Source organism: Cygnus olor, chromosome 2 (assembly GCF_009769625.2).
Source record: "Cygnus olor isolate bCygOlo1 chromosome 2, bCygOlo1.pri.v2, whole genome shotgun sequence".
In the NCBI taxonomy this organism is placed as follows: Eukaryota; Metazoa; Chordata; class Aves; order Anseriformes; family Anatidae; genus Cygnus; species Cygnus olor.
In genome coordinates, this window is record NC_049170.1 from 111,656,970 (window position 1) to 111,681,830 (window position 24,861).

The window sequence follows — 24,861 nt, forward strand, 5'->3', positions numbered from 1 at the left end:
GCAAAACTTTACTGTTATGACTTATTGCAGTGAAGTCAGGATGGCTGTTGACAGAATTATATGCTTGTTGAAAAGTTCACAGCGTAAGGACACCTTGAGAAAAACAGCTTACATTTGAAAATAATTATATAGCCCACTGTAACAAAAACCTCTGTAACCACAGCGCTCTTCATGCAACTACTTCAAAGTATCTTCTGTAAAATATTACTTTAATCAACTTGCACAGGTAAACTAAAGAAAAATCTGATGTTTCAGAAAGTGGCAATGGCTATTTCCTGGAGATAATGCTCTCATTCTTTGTAGGGAATCAGTATAAAGCGCTGCAGTAGTAGGAATTCTGTTCGTGGAAATGTTTATTCAGTGGAGAATTAAGAGTCAATTTTGATTTGTTTTTTAAAGATAGCTTAGTGATGAGAGTGACAGTTTTTTAGGAACATCAGATTTTCCTCACCGATAGTTTATACTGCCAAGAATAGAAATAATAAGCCTCATTTCCTAGCCTTATCTTGCAGATCTGCTGTTATCTTCCTAGAGCTGTTATAATGGCAGCTGTTTCCTGAATCTGGTTGACTCTTACTAGTGGACAAACTGATTATTTATAAGCACTGCTTCCATTCTGCTGGATTGTTTTTTGCTGAGACAGCGCAGGGTTGGCCCTAGACTAATGAAGACCGGTTAGCTTGCAGGGCAGGAAAAGGGAACTTCCTGCAAGAAAAATCTAATTTTTTTTTTTTTTAAATGATGCTTGACCTAGGTCAATTTACAGATGACCATAAATGTTCCTCAAGTTGGTCGCTATGTTCTAGTTTTTGAATATGCCAATGAAGATGACCAGTTATACACTGCTGAGGTAAAAATAAATAGCCCTGGACCTGTCACAGAAGGCAGAGTGAGAATATACAGTTGCAAATACAGGTAAGAATTTCTGAAATGGTTAAATAACCATTTAGAATATAATTATACTTTTTATATATTGGAATCCATTTTACTGCTATGTTGTTCAAATTTTAGGGTGATTTAAAAGCAGATACATAATTCTTTGGGTATTGTACAGATTTTTAAGTTTGTGCAGTCAACACATTAAATATTGCTACTGCTTTAGTGATTTTTTTTCTGTACAAAGGGGTTTTTATATACACTTGTAAATCCTTATAAGCTATTAATTATAGAGTCCAGTAGTAGAGCATCCAGCAGCTCTGTTGGCTGCAGATGTTTGCACTGTTTATGCTTGTTTAGTTAAACGCATGTCTGAGGGTTTTGACTATAAAAAGAAAAAAAAAGTAGCAGCCAGTTTTGCAAGAGTGTTTCCACCCCTCTAACAAGATTTGCTGAAGCAAAGGTATGTTTTTCTCTGAAATTTTGAGTAGGCCTCAAGCCCTATGTTTCTTTATCCTTGTTGACTACTGAGGTTACTGCAGATGTTCCAGAGATTTTGTCTGTCATAAGTGAGATTGTCTTTAACGCTTGAGCAATTCAGAGTATGACTCAAATTAGGATTGTGATCCCGCAGATGTTTGTGCCCCTAGGAGTGTCAGGGGGCTACTGACATGCATCATTTTTTTCCTGTGAGCCAAGTGTTTGACAGATTGTAGACTTAGGGATATTCAGGATTTTCATCAGCATGTTTGTGATACAGAGCAGAACTATATGACTTTGCCAGGTCACTGCTCTTAAAACTCTTTTTTTTTTTTTAATTAAACACATTTTATGGACTAATTCTGAACTTGTTTGCATGTATGATATGTTAAAAGCTTGCTTGTGAAAAGACAAAGAAAGCCTGTGCTACTTTAATGTAGCAATGCAGTAAATCTCTTCTGCTGCCATTCTGCATGAAACTAATGGTGCCATTGCAAGCAAGTTGCTGTGTTATCTTTTCTGAGCAGGAAGATACGTGTCTGTGAAAAAAGAAAACAATCAAAACTGCATAATGAAGTTTGTCATAGAATCATGAATAAAGTATGCCAGGTCTACTTACAGCTCTATCAGATTGATTATTCCCAATAAAACATTGGAAGAGAATGGATCCCAGATTCGGAGACATACTTAGTTGCCCAGTTTCTAGTGAAAATCAAATGAGAGAGAGCTATATTTTTCTTAAGTGTCCTTAGCCCTGAGATGTACTTATTTCTGAGCTGAGCTCTGAACAACAGTGAAACTTTCACATTCTTTGATTCCTAGAGGAGAAACAGAGTTTTATGGTAATTACAGCTTCTCACCCACAGCATGCTGGCTGGCTTTGCTGAGCAGAAGAAAGAAAAGAAATTAGCATCTTGTATCATAGAACCATAGAATGATTTGGGTCAAAAGGGACTTCTAAAGATCATTTAGATCTAACTCCCCTGTCATGGGCAGGGACATCTCTCACTGCATCGGGTTGCTCAAAGTCCTGTCTAATCTGTACGTGACTTCCTCTTTTAGCAAAAAGGAAATGTTTCTACTTTTGGAAGGCTGTAGAGATCATGCTCCCTGGGCAAGGCAGAGTCCCAAGCCTTTAGTAAGATTCTTCCTCTTAGTATATGTTTGTCTTAACTAAAGATGCGCAGCTGATCAAAGGTAATTGATAAGAGGCACAGACCTACATCTCAGTGTACCGCTAGCAGTAGCTCAACTGGAGAACTAAACTAAGGTCAGGAGGTTTGGACTCTGTGTAGGCAACCTACAAAGGGCAAGCCACATTTTGTATGTGGTGCTTCCTTTGCCTCTGCGGTGAGGATACTGCATTCACCAGTGGCCAAACATAGTTGTTACTTATGATCCAGCAAAATGACTGGGTACCTGTGGTGAGGCTAACTAGGCCTCAGCTGGGCTACACAATAGCACAAACAACATGGCAATGCCAGGAGGCTAATTTTTAACCCTCCTTTCTGTCTCAGTTTCCTTTGTCGCAGTGTTGTTGTAGATGACAGAAATCGTATTGCAGCCTATGATCTTCTAGCAGATACAAAGATACATCTTAAGGCATCATCAATTAATTTTCTTCTGGTAAGTTTCTATTTTCTTTTCCATTTGTAATATTTATTCCTCAAATAGGTAAAGAGATGTACTTTTCTCCTTATGTTCACATGCTGTATGGTGGTGTGTGAAAGGGTGTATATTAGATTCTTGAAGATGTTGGTTTGTAGATAGTCAGCGAATACTGAGTCAAACAAGAAAGGCAAATTCCTGTGTATCTTTATTATCTTTGATCTTGGCAAGGGTATTTCCAACTCTCTAAAGCTTTATTTCAGTTCCTCTCTCTTTTCTACATGTAAACTTTAATTGAAAAATATGCTGGTAGCTTTTTTCTTAATTGCTGTATTTTTTGCCTTTCCCTTTTTTTTCTTTATATCTTCAAAACACGGGCATTTCCTGTGTCTCTTACAAAATTTCAGATAATAAATGTATTCATTTTAGAAAAGATAGAACTTTTAAATAAAAACTTTTGAATAAAAAACCTTCACTGCCATCTTTTGGCCCACACTAGTAATACATTTTTCTAGATACTGATTTTTTTTCCTAAGTTGTTTCAGTGTTTACTATTTTAGAAACACTAGCCCAGTTACACAGTTGGTTTAAATCTAAAGTTAAAACCAAACTATGAACACAGAGTAGTTCCGTGGCACTGTTAGGATTAGCAGCTGATGCATACTTTCTTCATTTCCTGAGGCAGTGTTCAGCGTGAACAAATACCATTTAAATTGTGTGGTAGCTCCCTGTAGTAGTTGTTGTGCTTAACAAGATCCGTACCCAAAGGATATTGATATTATTAGGCTGTATCTCCACATATGGAAGTTTCATGATAATATTTTGTCTTCCAAATTACAGTTTCCTTTTTCTAAATGACTTGCTTCAAGATTGAGACACAAAAAAATATTTCCCTGCATTAAAAGTAAATGCTGCACTTACCAAAAGATGAGAATGAGGAAAAGAAGAACTTCTGTTGTATGGACACTATCTATGGAGTCAGTGTCCCAGCAGCTTTGGAGTTAAAGACCCCCTGTTGTACAGAACAGAGAGGCAAAGGGGAACCACCCTCAGTGCTGGCGTTCAGAAATCAGGTCTAAATAGTAAAGGGGGAATGGGATTGTTGAGGTCATCTTTCAAGAGCGGCTCTAACGACTTTATCTCAGACAGATGCAAATGAGCTGTCTAAATCCTAATGATGTTCCATGGTAACTTTTTAGCTGCTCTGAAAGTACAGTTCAGATCTTCAGAGTCTACCCTTGTTCTGCTGCAATACGCTGGTGTCTTGTGGGTCGTTACAGGCAGGAGAAGCACAATGCTTGCTGCCCAGAAAAAGGGATTTTTGGCACTCTGCCTTCTAGCTTATAAAGGGTTTATATTCCCTGCTCGCTTATGCTAAAACACAAGTTGAGCTCCTTTATGACTGCTTCTAAAATGAATAGCTTTGCACGTTAATGCATTCTCCCTATGCAATTGCTATTTATACTAATATGTAATGCTAGTTATCATTATCAAGTGCTTTTTTATTTCCTTTTCATGTAGTTCACACACACATTTTGTAACCTGCAAACTTACCTGTAACTTACGTATTTTGGAAGTGCAGGTAATATCTTTTTATTGGCACTAACTGTTGTGTCTACCTAGAAGCCTTGCCTTATGTCAAAAAAAAAACAAACCACCAAAACCAAAAACATATGAACTCTCAAATTTTTTTAAACTGAATTCTGAATCCATTGAGAGAAATCTCATAGTCACCAAAACTCATTTCTAAGGACTTTGTGTGAATAAATATTACTGTCTTGCATTTCAGAAGGACTAGGAATTCCCCCAGGGTCCGAAAGTCTTAACAACACTCATGAGGGCTTTTTCCTCTGACCCTTGTTCTGTATAATCTTGTTCACCCTTGGCTAGCTTTCGACCCTGCAAGCTGGTCTTCTGTGATTCCCATTACTATACGTATACTTGCATTTTAATTTATTTAACTTCCCAATAGCCAATGTTCCCCTGGGAAGGACAAAAAAATACTTTAAATACTGAGGCATTCAGGTGCAGGTAAGTAAAGATCCAAAACTGCTCGCAAAGTCCATGACAGTACATGGGTTGGGACTTAGATCTCCCTATGCTAACATTAGGCTACGTTGTTCCCCTTTCAGGCTTGGCCCTATTATTTATTTTCAGTATTAATTGCTAAATGTACCTTGTGCTTATTTTCCAGCACAAGGTTTGTATTATATCAGCTGAAGAATTTTCTCCAGAATATGTGAATCCTAAAGTACATTGCATAGCTGTTTACAGGAGTACCCATGATGGAAGGTAACTTGCTTGTTGTTATCCTTTATATTTTCTGAAAAAGACCCTCAGAGAGAGACTAAAGTGAATTTTAATGCTTTTCAATGAACCTTTGCTTGGTGACTCAAAGGTGGTTTGTTGACCACTTTTACAAGGTAGCATTTGTAAAAATAAAAATAAAAAAAAATGTACTAATAATTAAAAGCTGAAGTGTTAGTGTTAATCTAGACAGACTTTGTGTGGAATGTTGGTAATATTAGCCTTTCCCATCTGAACTACCGAGTGCTAATGCATTAGAATACACAAGTATTTCACATGCTTTCCAGTATAATAGGTGTCCAAGCTGGAAAAACATTGCTGTTTCTGTGGCAAGCCATGAATTATCAGGCCTGAAATACTCACTGTTCTGTTTGGATTTTCATTCTGCATGTTGCTGCTTCACCTGGTTCAAAATGGCTTTAATTTCTAATTGGTAAGGCAATGAATTTCCTTTCAGGTATCCCAAATTCACAGATCCACCAGCAAAATGTGGCAGCCCCAAACTACCCACCGTGTAAACCCCTTCTTCACAAGCAAGAATTCCCTTCCCCACCTCATTGTGGATCCTGTATGATAGGCGATGCTAAGTGTGCCCTCAGCATTCATTACTCACAGCAACACTAGGTGATCCTTCCCCTCCTCCTTTATACTTGTGTAGTACCAGTAGTTACAGTACTCATATGCAGTTGGGTCGACACAGGTCAATGTCCCCTTGTTACTGAGAACATTTGAACCTAAATGTTCTCTTCCCTGTTAGTCAGTTCCAGGTTCTGCAGAGCACTTGCTCCATCCTGTTGGAATTCTTCTCTCCACATGTTTCGTTCTTTGTGCCAGAGAGGAAATATCATTCCAGTTTATGAATTAGGAAACATTTTCAATTCCTGTTGCACTTCCCTGTATGTCCTTGTGATTCTAGTCCTAAGTTTTTTTTTTTTGTTTTTTTTTTCCCCCAACTGATCTGACAATGAAGGGAGCCTCAAAGTAAAAGTAAATGTCATTTGCAACGCTTCAGAGGCAGAAAGAGTTAGCAACTAGGTCTAATAGTTTTCCAGATGGTAGTTGCTAATACAGTGGTTGAACTGAAACAGAACAGAAAAATCTGGATATTAAATTGGATAAAAGCATGTGACTGCACTTGACTTGCAAGCATGTATAGCATTGAATTGCAGCTTTAATTCTCCTCCCGTTCAGAATCTTACAACTGAGACCAGCTTTCTAACACTGAAGATACTTGTCCTCTCATGAAAGGCATTTCGCATTCCTGGGTATTTGTACTCTGAGTAAAATGGGGAAAGGAGGCTGGGTGAAAAGCATGATATAAAATCAAGCTAATGTAGATATACGTACCTTTTACTTTGTTGGGTTTTGTTTTATTTATTTATTTATTAATTTATTAAATTGCTTGCTGTACTTGCATAGTTTACTGTATATTTATGTTCTGTTATTAAGACTGTTATCTGGCAGCATTTTCGCTTTCCTGAAAGTGTTTAGTGTTCACCAAGTTGAAAGATTCAGAGTCTTGGCTCAGTTTAATAGTATTATAAGTGGATGCTGCACGTGGTTTCCCACACAAGCCTGGCAAATACATCTCAGTCCTGGCCCTGAAATGTATTTGCCATTCCAGTTCTGGGCCTGTCTTGAGCAAAGATTAATCATTGTCTGCTGAATACTCACAAGAAGTGAATAAATACTAGCGTAAAACCCCCAAATAACATTTTCTCCTGCAGTCTTGGAAACTACTTCCCTCAATCAAGTTCTTCAGAATTAAATATACCAAGGAAGAAATAGTTAAAAACAACAGTGGATGAAATGGGATGTTTTCAGGGAGCACTGTTATTTATTTTGGCATCAATTCTACAAATATTTGAGTGTATACTTAACTTTTAAGTACTTAAGTAGTCCCACTGGCTTCAATGGGAAAACTTGCATGTTTAAGGGATACACCTACATAAATATTTGTAGAACTGAAATTTCAATATCGGTACAGATTCTGGTGAATGTAACTAACTGGATTCACTAACATTTATTTAACTGTATTTTTAACACCTTTGGTTTCCTTAGCAAACTCTTTTTATTGAAACTGTTCAGGTTATGGAAATTTTGAGTGAATAAAAGCAGTCATGTACATTTTCCCCTCTGTGAGTTAGATCTATACCTCTTGTTTTCATTTATTGATCATTTCCATAAAATTCCAAAGAGTAACAGTGGTTACTATTGTGTTAATTAATTGTATTACATTCTAATATGTTAACTTTTGGGAGTTGACTGTTTTTTTTCTTTCATGATGCTTAAGGAATGCTCCTGACCACAAGAGTAATTAATATAACTCTTGTTTTTAGCGTAACATGCATTCCATCAGTGTATGAAACTCCACCAGCGGCTTTGGTTTTGGATGCATTCAGGGATGGGAAAATTTCTGAAGTACAAAGGAATATACTCCATGATCCACTGAGTGCCCCTTTACCTTCTGACTCAGTTAATGGAGTCATCTTGACATCACCACAGGTAGTTCACATTTTGAAAATACTGTTTCCTAAGTCACAAATTATGCTCTTAGTAAAGGTAAATAGATCAAGCATTTTAAGAGAATCAGAACTAATTTATATGATCAAAACATTGCAGATTGACTAAGCCACACAGATAATATACAGAAACAGAAACAAAAATGCCAGCTATCTTTCTAAACCTGTAGTAGTCTCACAGACTGCAGAAGTGCATTACATATACTTGTCATGTGAACAGGTAGGAGCATGCAGAGGTAATGACATACCCTTTGAAGATATTGTTAACTTCCTGAGAAATGCTAAGCCCCCTCTCTTCCGTTGCAACTAAGCAATACAGAGCACAGTTCATGAAATGATGAATATTTCACAAAACATATGTACTATGAGAGCTGTTCTTGCTTCTGCAGAACCAGATTACCATGAGTGGCAGAGTGCCCCAGTTGGGCAGATACGTATTTGTGCTACATTTTTATCAGCCAGTACATCCAACGTTCCCTGTGCAGGTGCATGTGAATGCGGGACGTGTGTGGTCAGGTAAGCTTTCAAATTTGATTTAACTTCTTTCTTCTCTCAGCTTTTTGGCACAGAGGTCAGTATTTGGCATTATGCTTTTTCTTCTAGGTTCCATCAATGCTTCATTCTGCCCTCATACTTCTGGCTGTAGGGATCAGGTGATTGCAGAAAAACAAATTGAGCTTGACATTTCTGAACCTGAAGTCTCTGTTACAGTGATGATACCTGATGGAAGAATGCTGGTTTTGGTAAGTTTATTGCATAAACATACCTGGAAATATTCTTCTCAGCTTCACCAGCCATTTAGAGATGATTTTAAATTATCAATTTTCAAATTTTCAAAATTTTAGGATCTTGTACACTAGTTTTGTTTTTACTTTAAATTTTAAGATATTATGCAGTATTTTTATCGTATGCTGCTTGTATTGTAAGCTCTGGGAGATAGATAATGAAGTATATTTTCCTACCCTTTTGCTTAAAGTGTTAGCATTTTTGAGAAAATCGAAAATTCATAATGAAGTAACATTTAAATATATAATTTGTTTTTCTCTGTAATGTACAATCTAGCTTTTTTGTTGTTTTAAGGAAAATGTCTTAGTTGTTCCAGCAGACAACTACAGTTACAAAATTCTTGACAAAAAGACTGTGGACAAGTCATTTGATTTTATCAGCCAATGTGGAGGAAACAGTTTTCATATTGAGTAAGCATCACTTTCTGAAAAACTGAGCAAGCTAGGATTTAATATTATTTTCACTCCATATTAAAGAAACGTGTAAAATCCCCATCGCTCTGCTACATTAAAACGCTTTTCATGGCTTATGCTGGCCTGTTAATTTTCCATGAGTCATTTTTGCATGACTTTCTATTGTAAATGAAATGTAAGGGTAGAGTGTTATTGCTCACAGTACAAAAGAGGAAAATCTGTGTCATCTTTCCGTCTTTGGTATTTCCGTCTTTGGTATTTCCATCTTTGGTATTTCGTATTTTGCTTGGCATGTCTGAACTGATAAGACTAATATGAGCACCTCTTTGAAAAAAAAAATCTTACCTACATGAGCCACTTACTACTAATGTAATTACTTTATGCGTATCCTTGCATGTGTACTGATGCCTTCCATATTTCAAAGAATTGTTTGAAAGACAGGACCCCAATTCACTGAACCACTGCAAAGCATTCTCACAGCAGTTTTCAAGTGGCATTACTAACATGATTTATATTTCAATGTAAATAGCCCAGAAAGATCGTCAGCCTTCTGTAAGGATTCTGCGAGGTCACTAGTGGCTTTCTACAACAACGGAGCAGTGCCATGTAATTGCCATAGCGAAGGTGCCATGAGCCCCACTTGCAGCCCCCTGGGAGGGCAGTGTATGTGCAGACCTAATGTCATTGGTCGTCAGTGCAGCAGATGCCAAACTGGCTACTATGGATTTCCATTCTGCAAGCGTAAGTACATGCTCTGATGTATTCAGTGCGTGACCTGACCTTAGTTATTTAATTCTCAGATTACACTGCACAGGCACTGTGGCCCCACTTTTCTTTATAGGTCTTGACCCTGTAACAGGCTGGTTGAGCCGTCTTAGATTTAGCATAGTGTGGTGGTTTTACTCAGGTGGGCAGCTGAGATTCAACCACTCTCTCACTCCCTCTCCTCAAAAGGAAAGGGGGAGAAAATACAATGAAGAGGGCTCAAGAGTTGAGATAAGGACAGGGAGATCACTCAACGATTATCGTGACAGGCAAAACAGACTCAGCGTAGGGAGATTAGAGAAATTTATTGGCTATTACTAACAATCTAGAGCAGTGAGAAATAAAGAAAAACTAAAAACACCTTCCTCCCAGCCACCCTCTTCCACCTCCTACCCCCAAGCAGTGCAGGGGAACCCGAATGGGGACTGCAGTCAGTCCCTGATGTTTCATCTCCGCCGCTCCCTCACAGTCACTCTCTGCCCCTGCTCCATGTGGGGTCCCTCCCATGGGATGCTGTCCTTCCCGAACTGAGCCTGCGGGGGCTGCCCACAGGCAGCAGCTCTTCAAGAACTGCTCCCACATGGCTCCGTACCATGGGGACCATCCCCCAGGAGCAAACTGCTCAATCACGGGTCCCCCACGGGCGGCAGCTGCCCCCAGACGCCCTGCTCCTGCGTGGGCTCCTCTCCACGGGCTGCAGCTCCGGCCCGGGGCCTGCTCCTGCGGGGGCTCTCCATGGGCCACAGCCTCCTCCAGGCCACATCCACCTGCTCCACCGGGGGCTTCTCCACAGGCTGCAGCGTGGAGATCTGCTCCATGTGGGACCCATGGGCTGCAGGGGGACAGCCTGCTCCACCAGGGGCCTCTCCACAGGCCGCAGGGGAACTGCTGCTGTGTGCCTGGAGCACCTCCTGCTCTCCTGCTGCACTGACCTTGGGCTCTGCAGGGCTGCTTCTCACTCCTCTCTCCCAGCTGCTGTTAACCAGCAGTTTTATTTTTTTTTTTTTTCCCCCTTTCTTCTATCTGCTCTCACAGAGGCACAAACAACATCACTCACTGGCTTGTCTCTGGCCAGTGGCGGGTCTCTTTGGAGCTGGCTGAAACTGGCCCTTATCTAACATGTGGCAGCTTCTGGATTCTTCTCACAGAAGCCATCCCTGAAGCGCCCGCCGCTACCAAAGCTTCGCCACCTAACCCCACTACAGTCTTAGATGTAGCATAGCATAGCTTTCAGTGTAATGCAGAAGTAATACTCTGTTTATTAATGTTTCTTTGTAAAAGTGGTACCCTTGAAACCAAAGCTATTAATTGTTTAATACTTGGCAGGTTTGGGAAGTGTTAATAATTCCTGTGGTGAATTTAAGCAACCAATCTGTGGAAAAGAACCAGGGTCTCGAGATACTCTTTGAAACTACAGTTAACATAATTGGTTTCCATGACCTTGATCAGTCTTAATCTCAAATCAATTTGATAGTTGGAGCTAAACAAGCCACCTGGGTTTAAAACTAATGAAAGAGAAAAGAATACATGTTGTGTTTGTTTGTTTTATATACAAATTCAATTAGAGTTGATCATTGTAAGCTGGGACATGATTAATTTGTAGAATATTTTTTTTTGACGTAGTGTGCAACTGTGGGCAGCGTCTTTGTGATGACATAACTGGTAAATGCATTTGCCCTCCTCGAACTGTGAAACCAAAATGCGAAGTGTGTGAGAAACATTACTTCAGCTATCACCCTCTTGCTGGCTGTGAGAGCTGCAACTGCTCAGAAAGAGGAGTTATTAATGCAGCAAGCCCAGACTGTGAAAAAAACAATGGGCAATGCAAGTAAGTTTGGATTACGTGCATTAATAATGTTGCTTGAGTGGTTTGCTTCACTTTTTTTTTTTCAGGTATTTGGAGGATGTGGAGAATTTTTATGATAATGAGCAAAGATTTAAGCAGTGCTTGGTGATAGAACTCAGTTGTTACAGGAATACATGCAATGTTTAGTGAAAATTTGGTTTGTGCAGTAACGAATGGTGGGCTTTGGGATTCCCAAGCATGCATTGTTTGCCAGTGACATGCCGTGTTACTCTCAGTAAGTCACCAAATCTCTGTTCATCTCATATAGCTTATCCAATGCCCAGATAGCAGTGGACCTTGGTCCAGAACTTCTGACTTCTGGCACGTGCATCATTTGTAATTGTGTATGTTATCTCCCAAATTGTTAAAACTTTGCAGTTGACCTTCCACAATCTAATGTGTGGGTTTAAGTCCAGTAACATTCTGAAGTACAGTAGAGCTTGAATATTTGCAATGAGTTTTGAGAAACTGATGATAGGTGCTGTGTGTATGGAAACTACTGTTCAGTTGGAGTGACAGACAGGGCCCTATTATGCCCTCTATACGACATATGATTGTTCTAATGTATCTCAGCATGCTGAGCTGAAATATGTATTCTCCTATTTATATTGTCTAAAATATGTACAGCATACAGCTGTAATTGTAGGGAATTATCTTAAATTCTGATGCTGTCAATATTAGTGTAGTAGAACATTCCTATTATTTCCTTGGAGAGCTGAGTCCTTAAATAGCAAGTACAAATATGCAAGAGCCAACACGTTGCGTAAGGCCAAGGTTAATTCATTTTGATTGGATTGGCTATGTTTTTGTAGTGTCCAAACAAAGAGAAATATGGTCTTTGCTGCTCTGCCATTAGTCCTGTAAATATGACAGAGAATACTCATTTTCAGAGAATACTCTATTTCCTGAATTTAAAATAATATCTTAAGTCTGTCCATTTCATATGAACTGAATAATTATTCTATACCAATGACAAAACAGGAAACTGCTTTCATAGATAGAAGTCAGGATTCAGGGTTAAAGTGTACCATATTCTGCACGTCTTGGTGCACTCTAAATTTGATTGGTCTCTGCTTTCATTTTCGCCATACCTTACTCTTACACAAGGCAACCAAAGCTGCACAAAAAATAAATCAAATTAATAATTCGGTTGAATAAAATTTGTTAATTTAGATGTGCTAAGCCCTATCTTTATGCTTGGATAAAATTGAGGATACTGTTTGCAAAAATGGTAAGATTTCCCATTTCAGTGAAAAGCTGCATTGCCTGATTACAATGGTGATATTTTTCACATACAGCCCACTTAGTAATGTAAATGAAATGTTAACTTGTAAGTACAAGAGTTCTGAAGCAAAACTTGACTTTTAGCCAGTTTTTTGGACTGATTCTAAAGTATATAGCCATCTACTAGATTATGACTAATACTTTTCCTTGTGTGGATTACATGAAGTTCAAAGTTCCCAGTCAGTTCCAGTTATCTCTGTGTATGGGTAATGCATTCAGAGAGACTCTGAGAAACCTCGCCCATTGTTTGATGAACTGAGTAATTGTTTTCATATTTTACATGAAGCGCACCTTGTTTGCATGCTTTAACTGTTTATATCCATGAAGTCTGTAGCATTAGTACACATGTAAATTTGGTGCTGAGAGCAAAAGGAGATTCCACCAAATCTCTGAGCATTTTTAAAATCACGTTGTTTACAACTGAAATGTAAAGATGTGAATGGTAATGGTGGCCGATATTCTTTATCAGTGGGTCCTTTCTCTCTTGAAACCTTTGGGCTAGTAAAGATAGATTGTGAGAATAGGCTAGTTTAGACAAGAGCAAGAAAGATTGTCAGACCTACGATTTCATGGGTTTTATCAGTCTGAAGAAGTTGTTCCAAAGGCAGGAGGAAGGAGCTGCTACCACGGAAAGATGTTTTCTGCTGTCTCAAGTTTTGTTCATAGTTTGATGATGTTTTTTGCATCATCTATTTCACCTAAATAATTCCAAAAGTTTCAGCCCTCTCTGTGAGCAGAGTGGAGTTTATCCCTTCTGAAGAGTTGTAAACTAACACAAGGCTTGTGGCAGGTTGAAGTCCCCATAATTATTCATATGCCTGGGATTCCCCACCTTTTTGTTAACAAGCGAGTGCCTTGAGAAATGCCCAGTCACATCCTCCAGCTGTAATCTTCTTCCAGTTGCGCTTACCTGTATACAGCATCTATGTTTCACGTTTGGTATATAGTGAGAGCAGTTCTGTGCTGCAAGGACTGATTAGCTGCAAAAGTCCAATTCCATTATGAGCGTTTATCTTACAAAATCAAATCCCTTTCTAATAATTTCTGTGACCACTATGAAACATTGCAGTACTTCTCACCATTCAAACCTGAGAACAGTACTAACCTGCTGCTGTTTCTTCTTGGGAGTCATAAAGCTGTTTCAAAGCCATGCAATTGCTTCAAAAAGCTACCGGCCCTTTGTTTCAGTCTTCCCTTCCTCCTTCACTCTCTCCATTCCTGCCTCTCCCACTGATTTTCTCTTATGTGTGTATTTGTTGATAAAGATGCAAACCAGGAATAAAAGGACGGCAGTGTGATCAGTGTGCTCCAGGTACTTACGGTTTCCCAAACTGCGTGCCATGTAATTGTAACAGAGATGGAACAGAACCAGATGTTTGTGATCCCCATACAGGAATTTGCCTCTGCAAGGTCAGATAAATCAAATTATTTCTGCATTCATAAGCATTGTTTGCACATCAGTGATCATTTCATATTTAATGGCATGATTAAAGTGATTTTATCATTTAGAATTAAATGTAGCTGTAGAAGAGCACCACACCTTGCAATATGTACACAGATTATCATGATAGCAGATAATTATTTTTTTTTCTTTTAACGAGTTCAGTATCTGTTTTACAGGTAGCCTTAGTCTTTGCAGTATCTGACAGTGCTACAATGTAGATGTCCATTGATTCCCTGAAGCGGTCTATACCCTGCACAGATCTGCTTTATGCATCTGCATCTCAGTTTTTGGATGTCAACCAGGTTCCAGGCTTTTTTTAGCCATATTATGTCAGTTGACATTTCACCACATCATTATATCCAGGAAATCTTCTTTTGTTCTGATCTGCATAATTAAATGTGATAAATGTTAACTTTCACAAGTGACCTTTTATATTGTAGGTTTCGAAAAGCCTACAAGAGGCTTTGGCAGGGAAGTTACCAGCTGTCTCTGACTAATATGTATTACTCAGTGGTTCACTTAATAAACTGGAAAGACAGCTCATAACTAAGATAATCTCAAACAAGTCAATTTTATTTACATTTAGAATATGGTGTACACAGACAATCACATGTTTTCATTCATGTTTCCATACATTTAAATATTTATTTATGTGCAGAATGTTTTGGGGGCCTCACAAAACCAAAAGGAAAGCTCTAAGAATTCTTTCAACTGTGTTTTAACAGGAGAATGTAGAAGGTGCAGAATGCAGTGTTTGCCGACCAGGATCGTTTTATCTGGACCCTTCTAATCCCAAGGGATGCACCACTTGCTTTTGTTTTGGGGCAACCAGCAACTGTCGCAGCACAAATCGTCGTAGAACCAAGGTGTTTTCATTAGTTTTCTTCTTTGCTGTCATGAACCTACATTTACTCCATTATGGAAATGCCAATTTTCTTCCAAAATTCTAAATATTATTTTATTAGTTGTGAAGGATGGGAAATATTTTGCAAGTAATATTGCAGTTTTGGTGCAGCGTCATTAAAACTTAGGTGTAGTTTGAATGTGCCTGTCAGCAGAAATGGCCCTTTTCACCTGTTTGTTTACAAATTGCTAGCTGGACTGAAATTAAGCTAGCTATCTTTATCTTCAGACACCAGTTCATCATTAAAGTCAATGGTCTCATTCATCATGCTTTGGTAAGCACACATATCATTTCACATCTGTATCATAGGCATATTTTGAAACCTAAGAAGTGTGTGGCAGGTTCAACAGAAGTTAAAATTGTCCTTCCCTCCCTGTGAAAAAAAGAGACATAGTGTCAAGGGTGAGACAAGGTAGAAGCCAAGATAGATTTTTAAAGTGACAGCAGCATAAATGAATGGTAGAAATGAGTTAAGATGGTTGAAGACTTAAATAAATAAAAGCAACAACTGTCTGAAACAATGCAAGAGAAAGCGAAGGGAGAAGTAGCATCCTAGAATGATGGATGTTGACCTTGGTTTAGGTTTAGGATTAGACATAGACTGGATGTAATCCAGATTGTGGCACTATATTTTTTACCAGCAAGGATGAAAATCTGGCCTCAGTCAAGTCAGTAGCAAACTTCCATTAGTTTTAAGAAGATTTCATTTAGAGTTTACTTGTCTTTAGGAAAGACTTTTCTTGAAAACATGTCTGTCTTTTTGTCCTGTGGTTGTGAGAGCTGTTCAGGTAGCTATGCATTATGCTTTCTTTTCCCCAGCATAATGATAAATAATAGGATGTATGGTCTTTAACAAAACAAGAGCCAAGAACATAAAATGTGCATTATTAAAGAGCCAGAATATTAGGCTACATTGCCAGCCTCCCCAAAATATCCTGCCATGTCCCCTCCCTTCCATCTAACTTACCACTAACAGGTATCCGGTCTGTCTTTCAGGCAAGTGTCTTTGGTTTGATTTTTAGAGTGGATGTAAAAAATACAGCTCCAGATTGTGTCCTTGGATTTATGTACACAATTCCCAGTCACCTCCAGAAGGGGTATGTCTTCATGTGACTGAAGACAGAGTTTAGTTCATAGCTGACAAGCCAAATGCTAGCATCCCAGGTAGCTTTTGCACATCTGTCCCTCTTAATTTCTGTTTTGAGATCCTTGCAACATCCATTGACAAAGACTTTGGGCTGCCTTTAAAGGGGTTGAATTCATGTTTAGGGAATTACAGTCTAAACAATTTTGCCCCATTACTTAGTGTTGGTGAAGTTTAATAAAGGATGAAACAAACTTTTATTTCCTTTATTTCATTAGTTTGTGGACATGAGGAACTGGCGCTTGGAGGCAATGGATGGAAATATTGACATTCCAGTCACTTTCAATCCTGTCAGTAATAGTGTAGTGGCTGATGTTCAAGAATTGCCTACATCAGTGCATAGTTTGTACTGGAAAGCACCACCATCTTACCTGGGAGAGAAGGTAAATGACACCTAACTCAACTGTTTTAATAAAATGTATTCGTTTTTGCCAGCATTGTTGATAGGGTGCCAGGGAGATCTTTATGTGAACAGCATGGTCAAGAGCTATGGTTCAGAGATCTATCTTTCAGTTGAATGACATATTTAGTTAGGTTGGTTTTTTTGCTTATGTTACAGAGTTTCTTGCTGCAATGTCTAAAAATAATTTTCCAAAGTAATTTCGTGATAAATCATACTTTATCTACTATAACATTAAACCAGAAGAACTTCTTATTGTTCCCATAACAAAATGTAAAGCAGTCAATAGCCTTCTTAAACACAACTATTAAGAACTGTGCTATGATTTTTATATCGCATGTCACACTGTCAAAAGAGACATGTCATGATTTGATTTTATTTAAAATGACAACACTGTAAATGAAATAGTTTGTTTGACCCTACTTTTACCATGCACTATGTGTAAGTGTATATTTTAGTAGGTACTAGCTATACTCCAGTAGGAAAACTCACTAAAGAAATGCTATCTCAATGCTAGTTTTACAAGCTCATAAATATACCAGCCATTCATTTTATTATTCAATATGATGAGTGTAAATGCTATTTTCCATTATCTTCAGCATTTTAACTAGTTCAATTGCAACATAATACTTGGCATAATATATTTTCTTTCCTCTCTCTCTTTGTTTACAAAGTTAAAAGGAAATCAAATATAAAATGTGTAGCAGTGCAGAAACTAACAGTGAATGAGAAATTCAGTTCACATAACCCCCATTTTCTTTTCCCGTGTATTTCAACATTCTATTTAGTAGAGCAATTTTAATGTTAGAAAATAAATACTGTACATATAGAATATGGAGGGCAGTTGATAATACCAATATTTTTGCATTTCCACACAAATTTCAGAAAAAAGCACTACCATAACAGCTCATCATATGGTACAGTCCTAAAATGTGTGTTAAACAGGAAATGAGCTCTAACTTGAATTTTCTTATATTTTTGAAAAATATACAGGATTGTTTTGATTGTGTTGGCAAAATATAACCAATGTTCCAAATTATGATTTCGAAAATGCAGTTGCAAAAGTTAGTAGCTTTAATTACAGCCTTGTGATCCAAGGAACAAATTTCTCTCCACAGAGATATCTGTGTTTTGTTTGTAATACGTTAGAATACGTAGAAACAAACACAGCAAATGCTGATGTTTACCTGCAGAACACTGAAACCTGACAAAGCAGTTCTTCCTGTGCCAAAACAGGCACAAGCTATAAGGGCAAACAGAAAAGGGTGCAAAACAAAGTAATGTGTCTGTGGCAAAACACTTGGTTTCAGCTTAGCTGTTTGCTATGTGCTCTTTCAACTGAAGTTTGGGGCCTTTTTTTTTTTTTAATTAATTAATTTACTTATTTCAACTAACTTCTCACCTCGGTGGACCCTCTGGTCAGTCAGATTTCACTTACAGCTAGCGGTGTAGCATTTATTAGACAAAATCATGATTTAGTGAAGTATTTTCAGTTCTGATAAGTGCTTCTTCTGATGTTGATCATTCCAACTCAAAGTGCCTGGAAGATGTTATCCTTAATTTTTTATGGAGAGTACACTTCCAAAGGGAAGTCAGTAAATTGCCTATATACACTTCAGGCATAAAATTTTCTCAAATTTATATAGTGGACTTGACTATGATATCGTTTTCTCTCATAATCCAAGAGAGAAAGGGAAATTTGAAGTGTTGAAGATTGCTCCATGAGAAGCTGGTAATGGAAATAGGACTTTCTTGAATTCAGTCTTCTCTATCCCCAAAGACTGCAGAGGGTCCTGCATGGGCACTGAGAGATCAAGCCACAAGAGGCACTTGGTAGCTTCTTCAAGGTTTGTCTTTCACCTAGCAGTTTCTGACAGGCTCTTTTTGGAACAAGAACTCCTTAGGCTGTTCCTGGAGCATGATTTTGTCTCTATATATTTTGAACTGAATCACTCATACACAACCCAGGGAAGCTATTTGATAAATGATTCAAACTTGCTTGCCGAAGTCTTTGTTTTGTGCAGCAGTGGGTTTATTTGGTTGCGGCTAAGGCCTTCCATGTTCACCTGTAGTTGAGCCAGAAGACGGTCGGTCTCAGCTCAACCTGCAACAATGGTCTGTTATCACCTTTCTGCAAGAGAGCTGATACCAGTAGAAATCTTGTCCTCCAGAAGGTGAAACAAAGATTTCCTGATAAGGTTCTTATTTGCAGTAAGCTTAGAAAATGCTGGGCAATGAGAGCCACTTTCAGACATGCTTAGTTTTACTTTTTTTTTTTTATCCATGGTTGTTCATGGGGTATACAGTACCAATATCATTCTCAGTCTGATGTCTGCTCCTGATGAGACAAATCTGTTCTGTAGGGTCTAGGAAAGAACACCATTCATGTGAATGTGTGATTTCTCCACAACACAGAAGGCATGATTTAAGGTATGGAAAAAAATAGTGCAGGTAACTATCCAGAGAACAGTAGTAGGTACTACTCAAAAAGTAATCATAGAATCATTAAGGTTGGAAAAGACCTCCAAGATCATCTGATCCAACCATCCCCCTACCACCAATGTCACCCACTAAACCATGTACCTTAGTACGCAGTCCAACCTTTCCTTGAACACCCCCAGGGATGGTGACTCCACCTCCCTGGGCAACCCGTTCCAATGCCTGACTAGTCATGTATCCGACTAACGTCGGATACACAAAGTAAATAAATTAAAAAGTAGTTTCTTCCAAGCAACACATATTTGGTCTAAAACCTAAAGAATTAACATATTATTTACAGTGTTAGAAGGTGGGGTAAACCTGAATACAAGTTTATATTAATATCAAGCAATAGTGCAGTAGAGTATCTCTGATCTGATTGTGTGCATTTTGTTACAGCTTACTTCATATGGTGGCTTCCTAAGTTACCAAGTGAAATCTTTTGGCTTACCTAGTGAAGGCATGGTTCTTCTGGATAAGAAACCTGATATACAACTAACAGTAAGTTTTGAAATACTATTTTTTCTTTCAGCCAACACCATGATTTTTTTGTTTCCTGACAACTATGGAAAATTTTGTTCCTAAAGTGTGCTTAACTTTTATAGCAATGTGCTACATTTCTATAAAACTGATTTTACTGCATTTTGCTCAAAGCTATCAACACACCTCTCTGTGATGCCAAAGTAACATATTATTAAGCATAACTGACTTCAGAGCAAATGAAAAGATAAAACAGAATTTTCTTTGTAAAATGCACCTGTGGAAAAATATTAATTAATGTCTTGAACACTTGGCAACAAGTATGGCCTCAACTATGCAAAATATGTCCTTGATTCCATATTCAATTTATCTTATTTTGTTTGAGAATTTTCTTCAGCATAAATTTAAACATAATCATAAGGCTTGAATGGACTGAAGTAAAAATGCATTTTATGTGTGGTGAAAATTAGAAACTTCTACTGTTTGTTTACATTCCCAAGAGGGTGGTTTTGTTTCTTGAGCCCATCAAAAATATTAACTGAGTGTTCTAGGATTCTGGGAAAGATGCCTCATGAAGTACTATGGTGATATCCAAAGTCATTTGTGCACTAGGATGTAAGGTCAAAGGGTGTTCCTCAGTCCAATACTGTTTTTATTTCCCTCCTCACGACAGCCAAAAATTTCCAAGGTAAGTAAGTTCTTAAAGATGATATCAAGAGGCATCTCCTTTTCTAAAAAGAAGGTGAGGGTAGCAAAGGAGACTCTTTGAAAATACAAAAAAGTTTTTACTCAGAATTGATAACTAATTCTTGTGAAAACTGGCAAGCATTAATTTAATTCTCTTGGTGTTTTATTTGAAAGCAAGGATGTTAATAGGCAAAGGCAGGGAAAACCCTGCTGACAGTAAAACACAGTGCTTACAAAATGACATACAGTTACTTTTACTTAGGTTTTATTTTCCAAATAACAGGATTGATGTACTTCATCAAATGAATTGCATGTGAACACTTTAGCATAAAAAGTAGTGAAATGGTTCAATATTATGTCTTCATTCTCACTCAGGGCCAGCAAATGAAAGTTGTTTATGTGGATCCTAACAACCCACTGCCTGACCGTCAATATTATGGCCGTGTGCAGTTAGTTGAGGTAAGAAATGAAAACAGAATGGCCTTTCCTTTTCTTCCCTGTGGTACGTTTTAAAAAAAAAAAAAAAAAAAAAAAAGCACCGACAATATGTGAATAAATACCAAATACTGGATAATGTTAATGAACATGAATTTCAGTACTGTAGACCATAAATATAGACCACATTTTCTTCTCTCTTTACTGTCACACTGAACCTAGGTTCTGGTTCATGCCACCTAATTTTAGCACGTCTAATTTAGGCATTTTGTCCAACCTAGTCCTTAGCATTCTCTCCAGAGACAGTGGAGTAATACTGAGTCAGTCACCAATGGAATATGACTCATCACAGCCCTAGATGTGTACTTAATAGGGATGGAATGAATTGTTATCTGTTTTCTTCCTCTGACTCTCAGAGGAGACCAGGTGCCTAGTTTAGAATGGGTTTCCAACATTTAGGGGGGTTAAATTAGCATGGATTATTCCTACCTTAAATGTGTGCTCAGAAAGTCAAACTAAGTTATTTCTGTCTCGTGTATAGGCAAAAAAGATAATGGTTCTTCAAGCTAAATTCCATTTTCAGTTACACTATGTCTGTTAGTAGCATGTTAACATGTGAAGGCAGCTCTCAAGACTGGAGTTCTAGTACTTTAGTTACTCTTAAAAATAAAAGCATTTTCCTCCAGCTTTTTGTGGTTTAGTTGGTAATCCCTCAAAGAAATTTGGATGACTGAAGAAGAACCTAAATGCTTCTTCACTTTTTGATACCTCAAAGCCATGCATACCTTGCAAAGTACAGAATACATCCCATTTTTTGCTCATTGTTCCTTTTCTTGCCTAGCTTTTGTTTGCATTCATTGTATTTATTTTGCTGACATCTGTTTCACCCCATACCACTTGGGACCATAGGGGTCCTAAAGTGTTTTTTTTTTTCCCTCTCTTTGTGGCATCCTGTGTGCTCTGCACATTCTCTTTTTAATAAACTGCAGGGCTGTGCTGATTTTGTATCCTTAATGTGCAGGGAAACTTCAGACACGCCAGCAGCAATAACCAGGTATCCAGGGAAGAACTGATGATAATCCTGTCTAGACTAGATGGTTTACACATCAGAGGCCTCTACTTCACGGAGACTCAACGATTAACCCTTGGTGAGGTTGGGCTGGAAGTAACCACCAGCACAGGAAGTGGCAGCATTGCATACAATGTAGAGACATGCTCCTGCCCTCCAGAGTATTCCGGTGACTCATGTCAGGTAGGAAATGTTTGCCTCTGTACTTCACCATTACCTTTTGTCTTGCCTACAGCTATACATACTGGTTTAGTTAGAGAAACAGGCTAGTTATTAAGGTACTTACACAGTTCTTTTAAGTGTGTGCACTCCTGATGGCTCAAACACTTTCACTGTCTAAAAGGCACAGTAAGGTTATTCAAGTCTTGATTGCCTTAGTGGAACTATATATATCAGTTTGCATGTTTAAGGCACCATAATGAGGTCCAAGGGAAGTAACCTGAACCAAGATAGTTCTGAATACTTTCCTATTCTGATAGACTGACTAACACTTTTCCTATTTTTATAGGAAAATGTTTCAAAGCTGAAATTAATTTATTTTTTAAAGTATTTGGAGATATTTTTATGAAAGATAATGTAAACATTGCAAAATTATACCGTTACCTGAAGCATGGTGAAATCCTAGCCTTAATTGTGCATCCCATCCCTGATGCTGTTCCTGTAGCTCTAATTCTTTTGGCTGATGCTTTGCTTAGCTTAGAGCTCAAGTGTTCCGATGGTTAAGTACCCAAAGCAGCAGAATAAAGTAATGGAGTGGTAAGCAGTGTACGAAGTGCACAAAATATGAACAGTTATTCTCTTAGAAAATGGTTGAAGGATAAAGCAGCAATTGCTGTGCTAACCTTGCAAACATTTTTGAAAAGAGAATGAAAGAATAATACCTAGACCACAGTAACTGCAGAGATGGTGAACAAAACATTCACAGTTGGCTTATGTCTCCCATGTGCATCCACTGCTCAGGGTGGCCAGTAGTCATGTGTCAAAAGTCATTTTGGAAGTATTCTAGAAACTTATTTTTCGCACACATGGTGTTCTTTGCCACGTTCAAATTGATGAGAACTGACTGAAGTTCATACTGCCATCCCATTGCTTTCAACATATTGCCTTTATTAAACTAAGGTTTTTTTTTTTTTTTTTTTACATAAACTGATGAAAATACATAGACAAAGGAAGTGATCAAGACAGTAACCTGGGTAGTTTGTAAGCCCTGTATGTTTATGCAGCGTTACTCAGGCAGTGATTTACTGTGCTAATCATCTAGCTCTGTCTGACGGCGTTAGGTGGGGAGAAGGTGATGCCTGCCACACCCTAAGTTAGGTATATATTGAGCTACAGGAACTGCGGAGTTACTTGTTAACTCCAGGAACTCTAACGTGTGCTGTACAACTTGACTCATGTATAAAGTTTAAAGGTGGGGCCCATCTCAGCACATAGCCTCATTAATCTGAGTCAGAAGCTGGAGAATAAGGGAGAGTATAAGTGAACGTGTAAATAGTGAAAGAATAGTGTGTGTTAACAGTTGAGCTAAAGTAAAATGATGGCCCAAACACAGGGGCCACAGAATGTAGGATGGCTAGTTGTCACTTTAGTAGCTATGGGGTGTAGTTTAGCACAGGGTATGCAGCAGAGGCTGTCGTTTCCTCATCTTAAGGAGAGAAGTCAACAGCAACAAGTTCAAAGGGATTTTTACCTAAGACAGGTAATTTATTCATTTTCCCTTCCTTGCTTGCTTCCTTCCTTTTCTCTGTTTTTAAATGAACCATTTTTATAACAACTTATACATCACTTAATATAAAGGCAATAACAGAAGTCTTTTATCTCAGAGTATTTTGCTAACAAAAGTATGTGCAAGGAGTTTCTTTTAAATAGTTTACTTGAAAACGATCAGCTGAACTCCTAAGCACTTGAAAGTTTCTAGAGCTTTATCTTCATGTGGAATAAATTTTTCAGTATCAAGAATGCTGCTTTGAAAACAACATGCCCACACATTCCAAATGTGTTGTTTTCAAGTTTAAAGAGAACATAAGTTTAAAAAAAAAAAAAAAAAAACTGCATAGATTTTTTTTTTTCAAATACATTTTGATATCTGTCTGAAATGAGTGATTCATTTTGCTTTCAAAAAAGAGGCTTTCGGTAAATACAATTTATATGCATTAGAACCTGTATTTTACTTAGTCATGCTGTTTATGTATTTCAGGCCCTGGTTTCTTTAGAAGCAGGGTATACCGACTCCCTGTTGTTCAAGGAACATACTCTCCCTTTTAAAAATATATCTGAAAAATTTCAAGTGAGGATGCCTATTCTAAATAAAGTCCTTGCTCACACTGAAGTCAATATAAAAAGAGCTGTTGATGTTATTAGTATTCTGCCCACGTTTCTTTTTCTATTTATCCCGTATGTGAAGAAAGCAAAAATGCTGCTAGCAACTGTTGTTTAAACAGCAATAACTCAAAATTCCTTTTGGGATCTGCTTTGGAAGAGGAGTTTGGTGATTTGTTTTTTTTTTCCCTCTCTCTGGTAGTTATGTCGTTGATAAATATACCGATTATTTCTGTCCCTGCATGAATACTTATGCCTCAACCACCTGCCATAAGATTTGAGGCACTGTCCTGGAAACCCTTTGCTCTTCAGATTAGTCCCATCGGTCTTGGTGGTGCAATTGCTATGAGAAAGGGTTTACAGTTTTGAAGTTCAACTCTCACTTGTTTTCAGAATGTCATTCTGGCCAGCCTCTAAGTGCGAGTTACAGGCAAGGTACAGGTACAGTGCGGAACTGCGTAGCCTGAGGCAAGTATTTAGGAGGTGTTTGCTTCATGGGGAGCACAGCTTTCTCCTCACTTTCAGACAGCCTCTCATCTTCCTTGCATCATGCCAGCTTAGTAACTAGTGAAAAAGAGCTTAGGAAATAGAGGGATTTTTTGGTCTGATGGGTG

General features: G+C 38.1%; 1 protein-coding gene across 2 annotated transcripts in view; it reads left to right on the top strand.

Moving 5' to 3' along the window:
• Positions 1–24,861, top strand: part of LAMA3 (laminin subunit alpha 3) — a 114,616-nt gene that overhangs the window by 50,288 nt on the left and 39,467 nt on the right. For both annotated transcript variants that reach the window (XM_040547864.1, XM_040547865.1), the window contains exons 26-40: positions 755–915; positions 2,874–2,982; positions 5,159–5,256; positions 7,611–7,776; positions 8,183–8,309; positions 8,397–8,536; positions 8,874–8,989; positions 9,522–9,733; positions 11,381–11,585; positions 14,153–14,297; positions 15,057–15,197; positions 16,598–16,762; positions 19,657–19,758; positions 20,800–20,883; positions 21,881–22,111. In XM_040547864.1, coding sequence (XP_040403798.1) covers positions 755–915; positions 2,874–2,982; positions 5,159–5,256; positions 7,611–7,776; positions 8,183–8,309; positions 8,397–8,536; positions 8,874–8,989; positions 9,522–9,733; positions 11,381–11,585; positions 14,153–14,297; positions 15,057–15,197; positions 16,598–16,762; positions 19,657–19,758; positions 20,800–20,883; positions 21,881–22,111 — 2,202 coding nt within the window. The remainder of the gene's footprint in view (positions 1–754; positions 916–2,873; positions 2,983–5,158; positions 5,257–7,610; positions 7,777–8,182; positions 8,310–8,396; positions 8,537–8,873; positions 8,990–9,521; positions 9,734–11,380; positions 11,586–14,152; positions 14,298–15,056; positions 15,198–16,597; positions 16,763–19,656; positions 19,759–20,799; positions 20,884–21,880; positions 22,112–24,861) is intronic.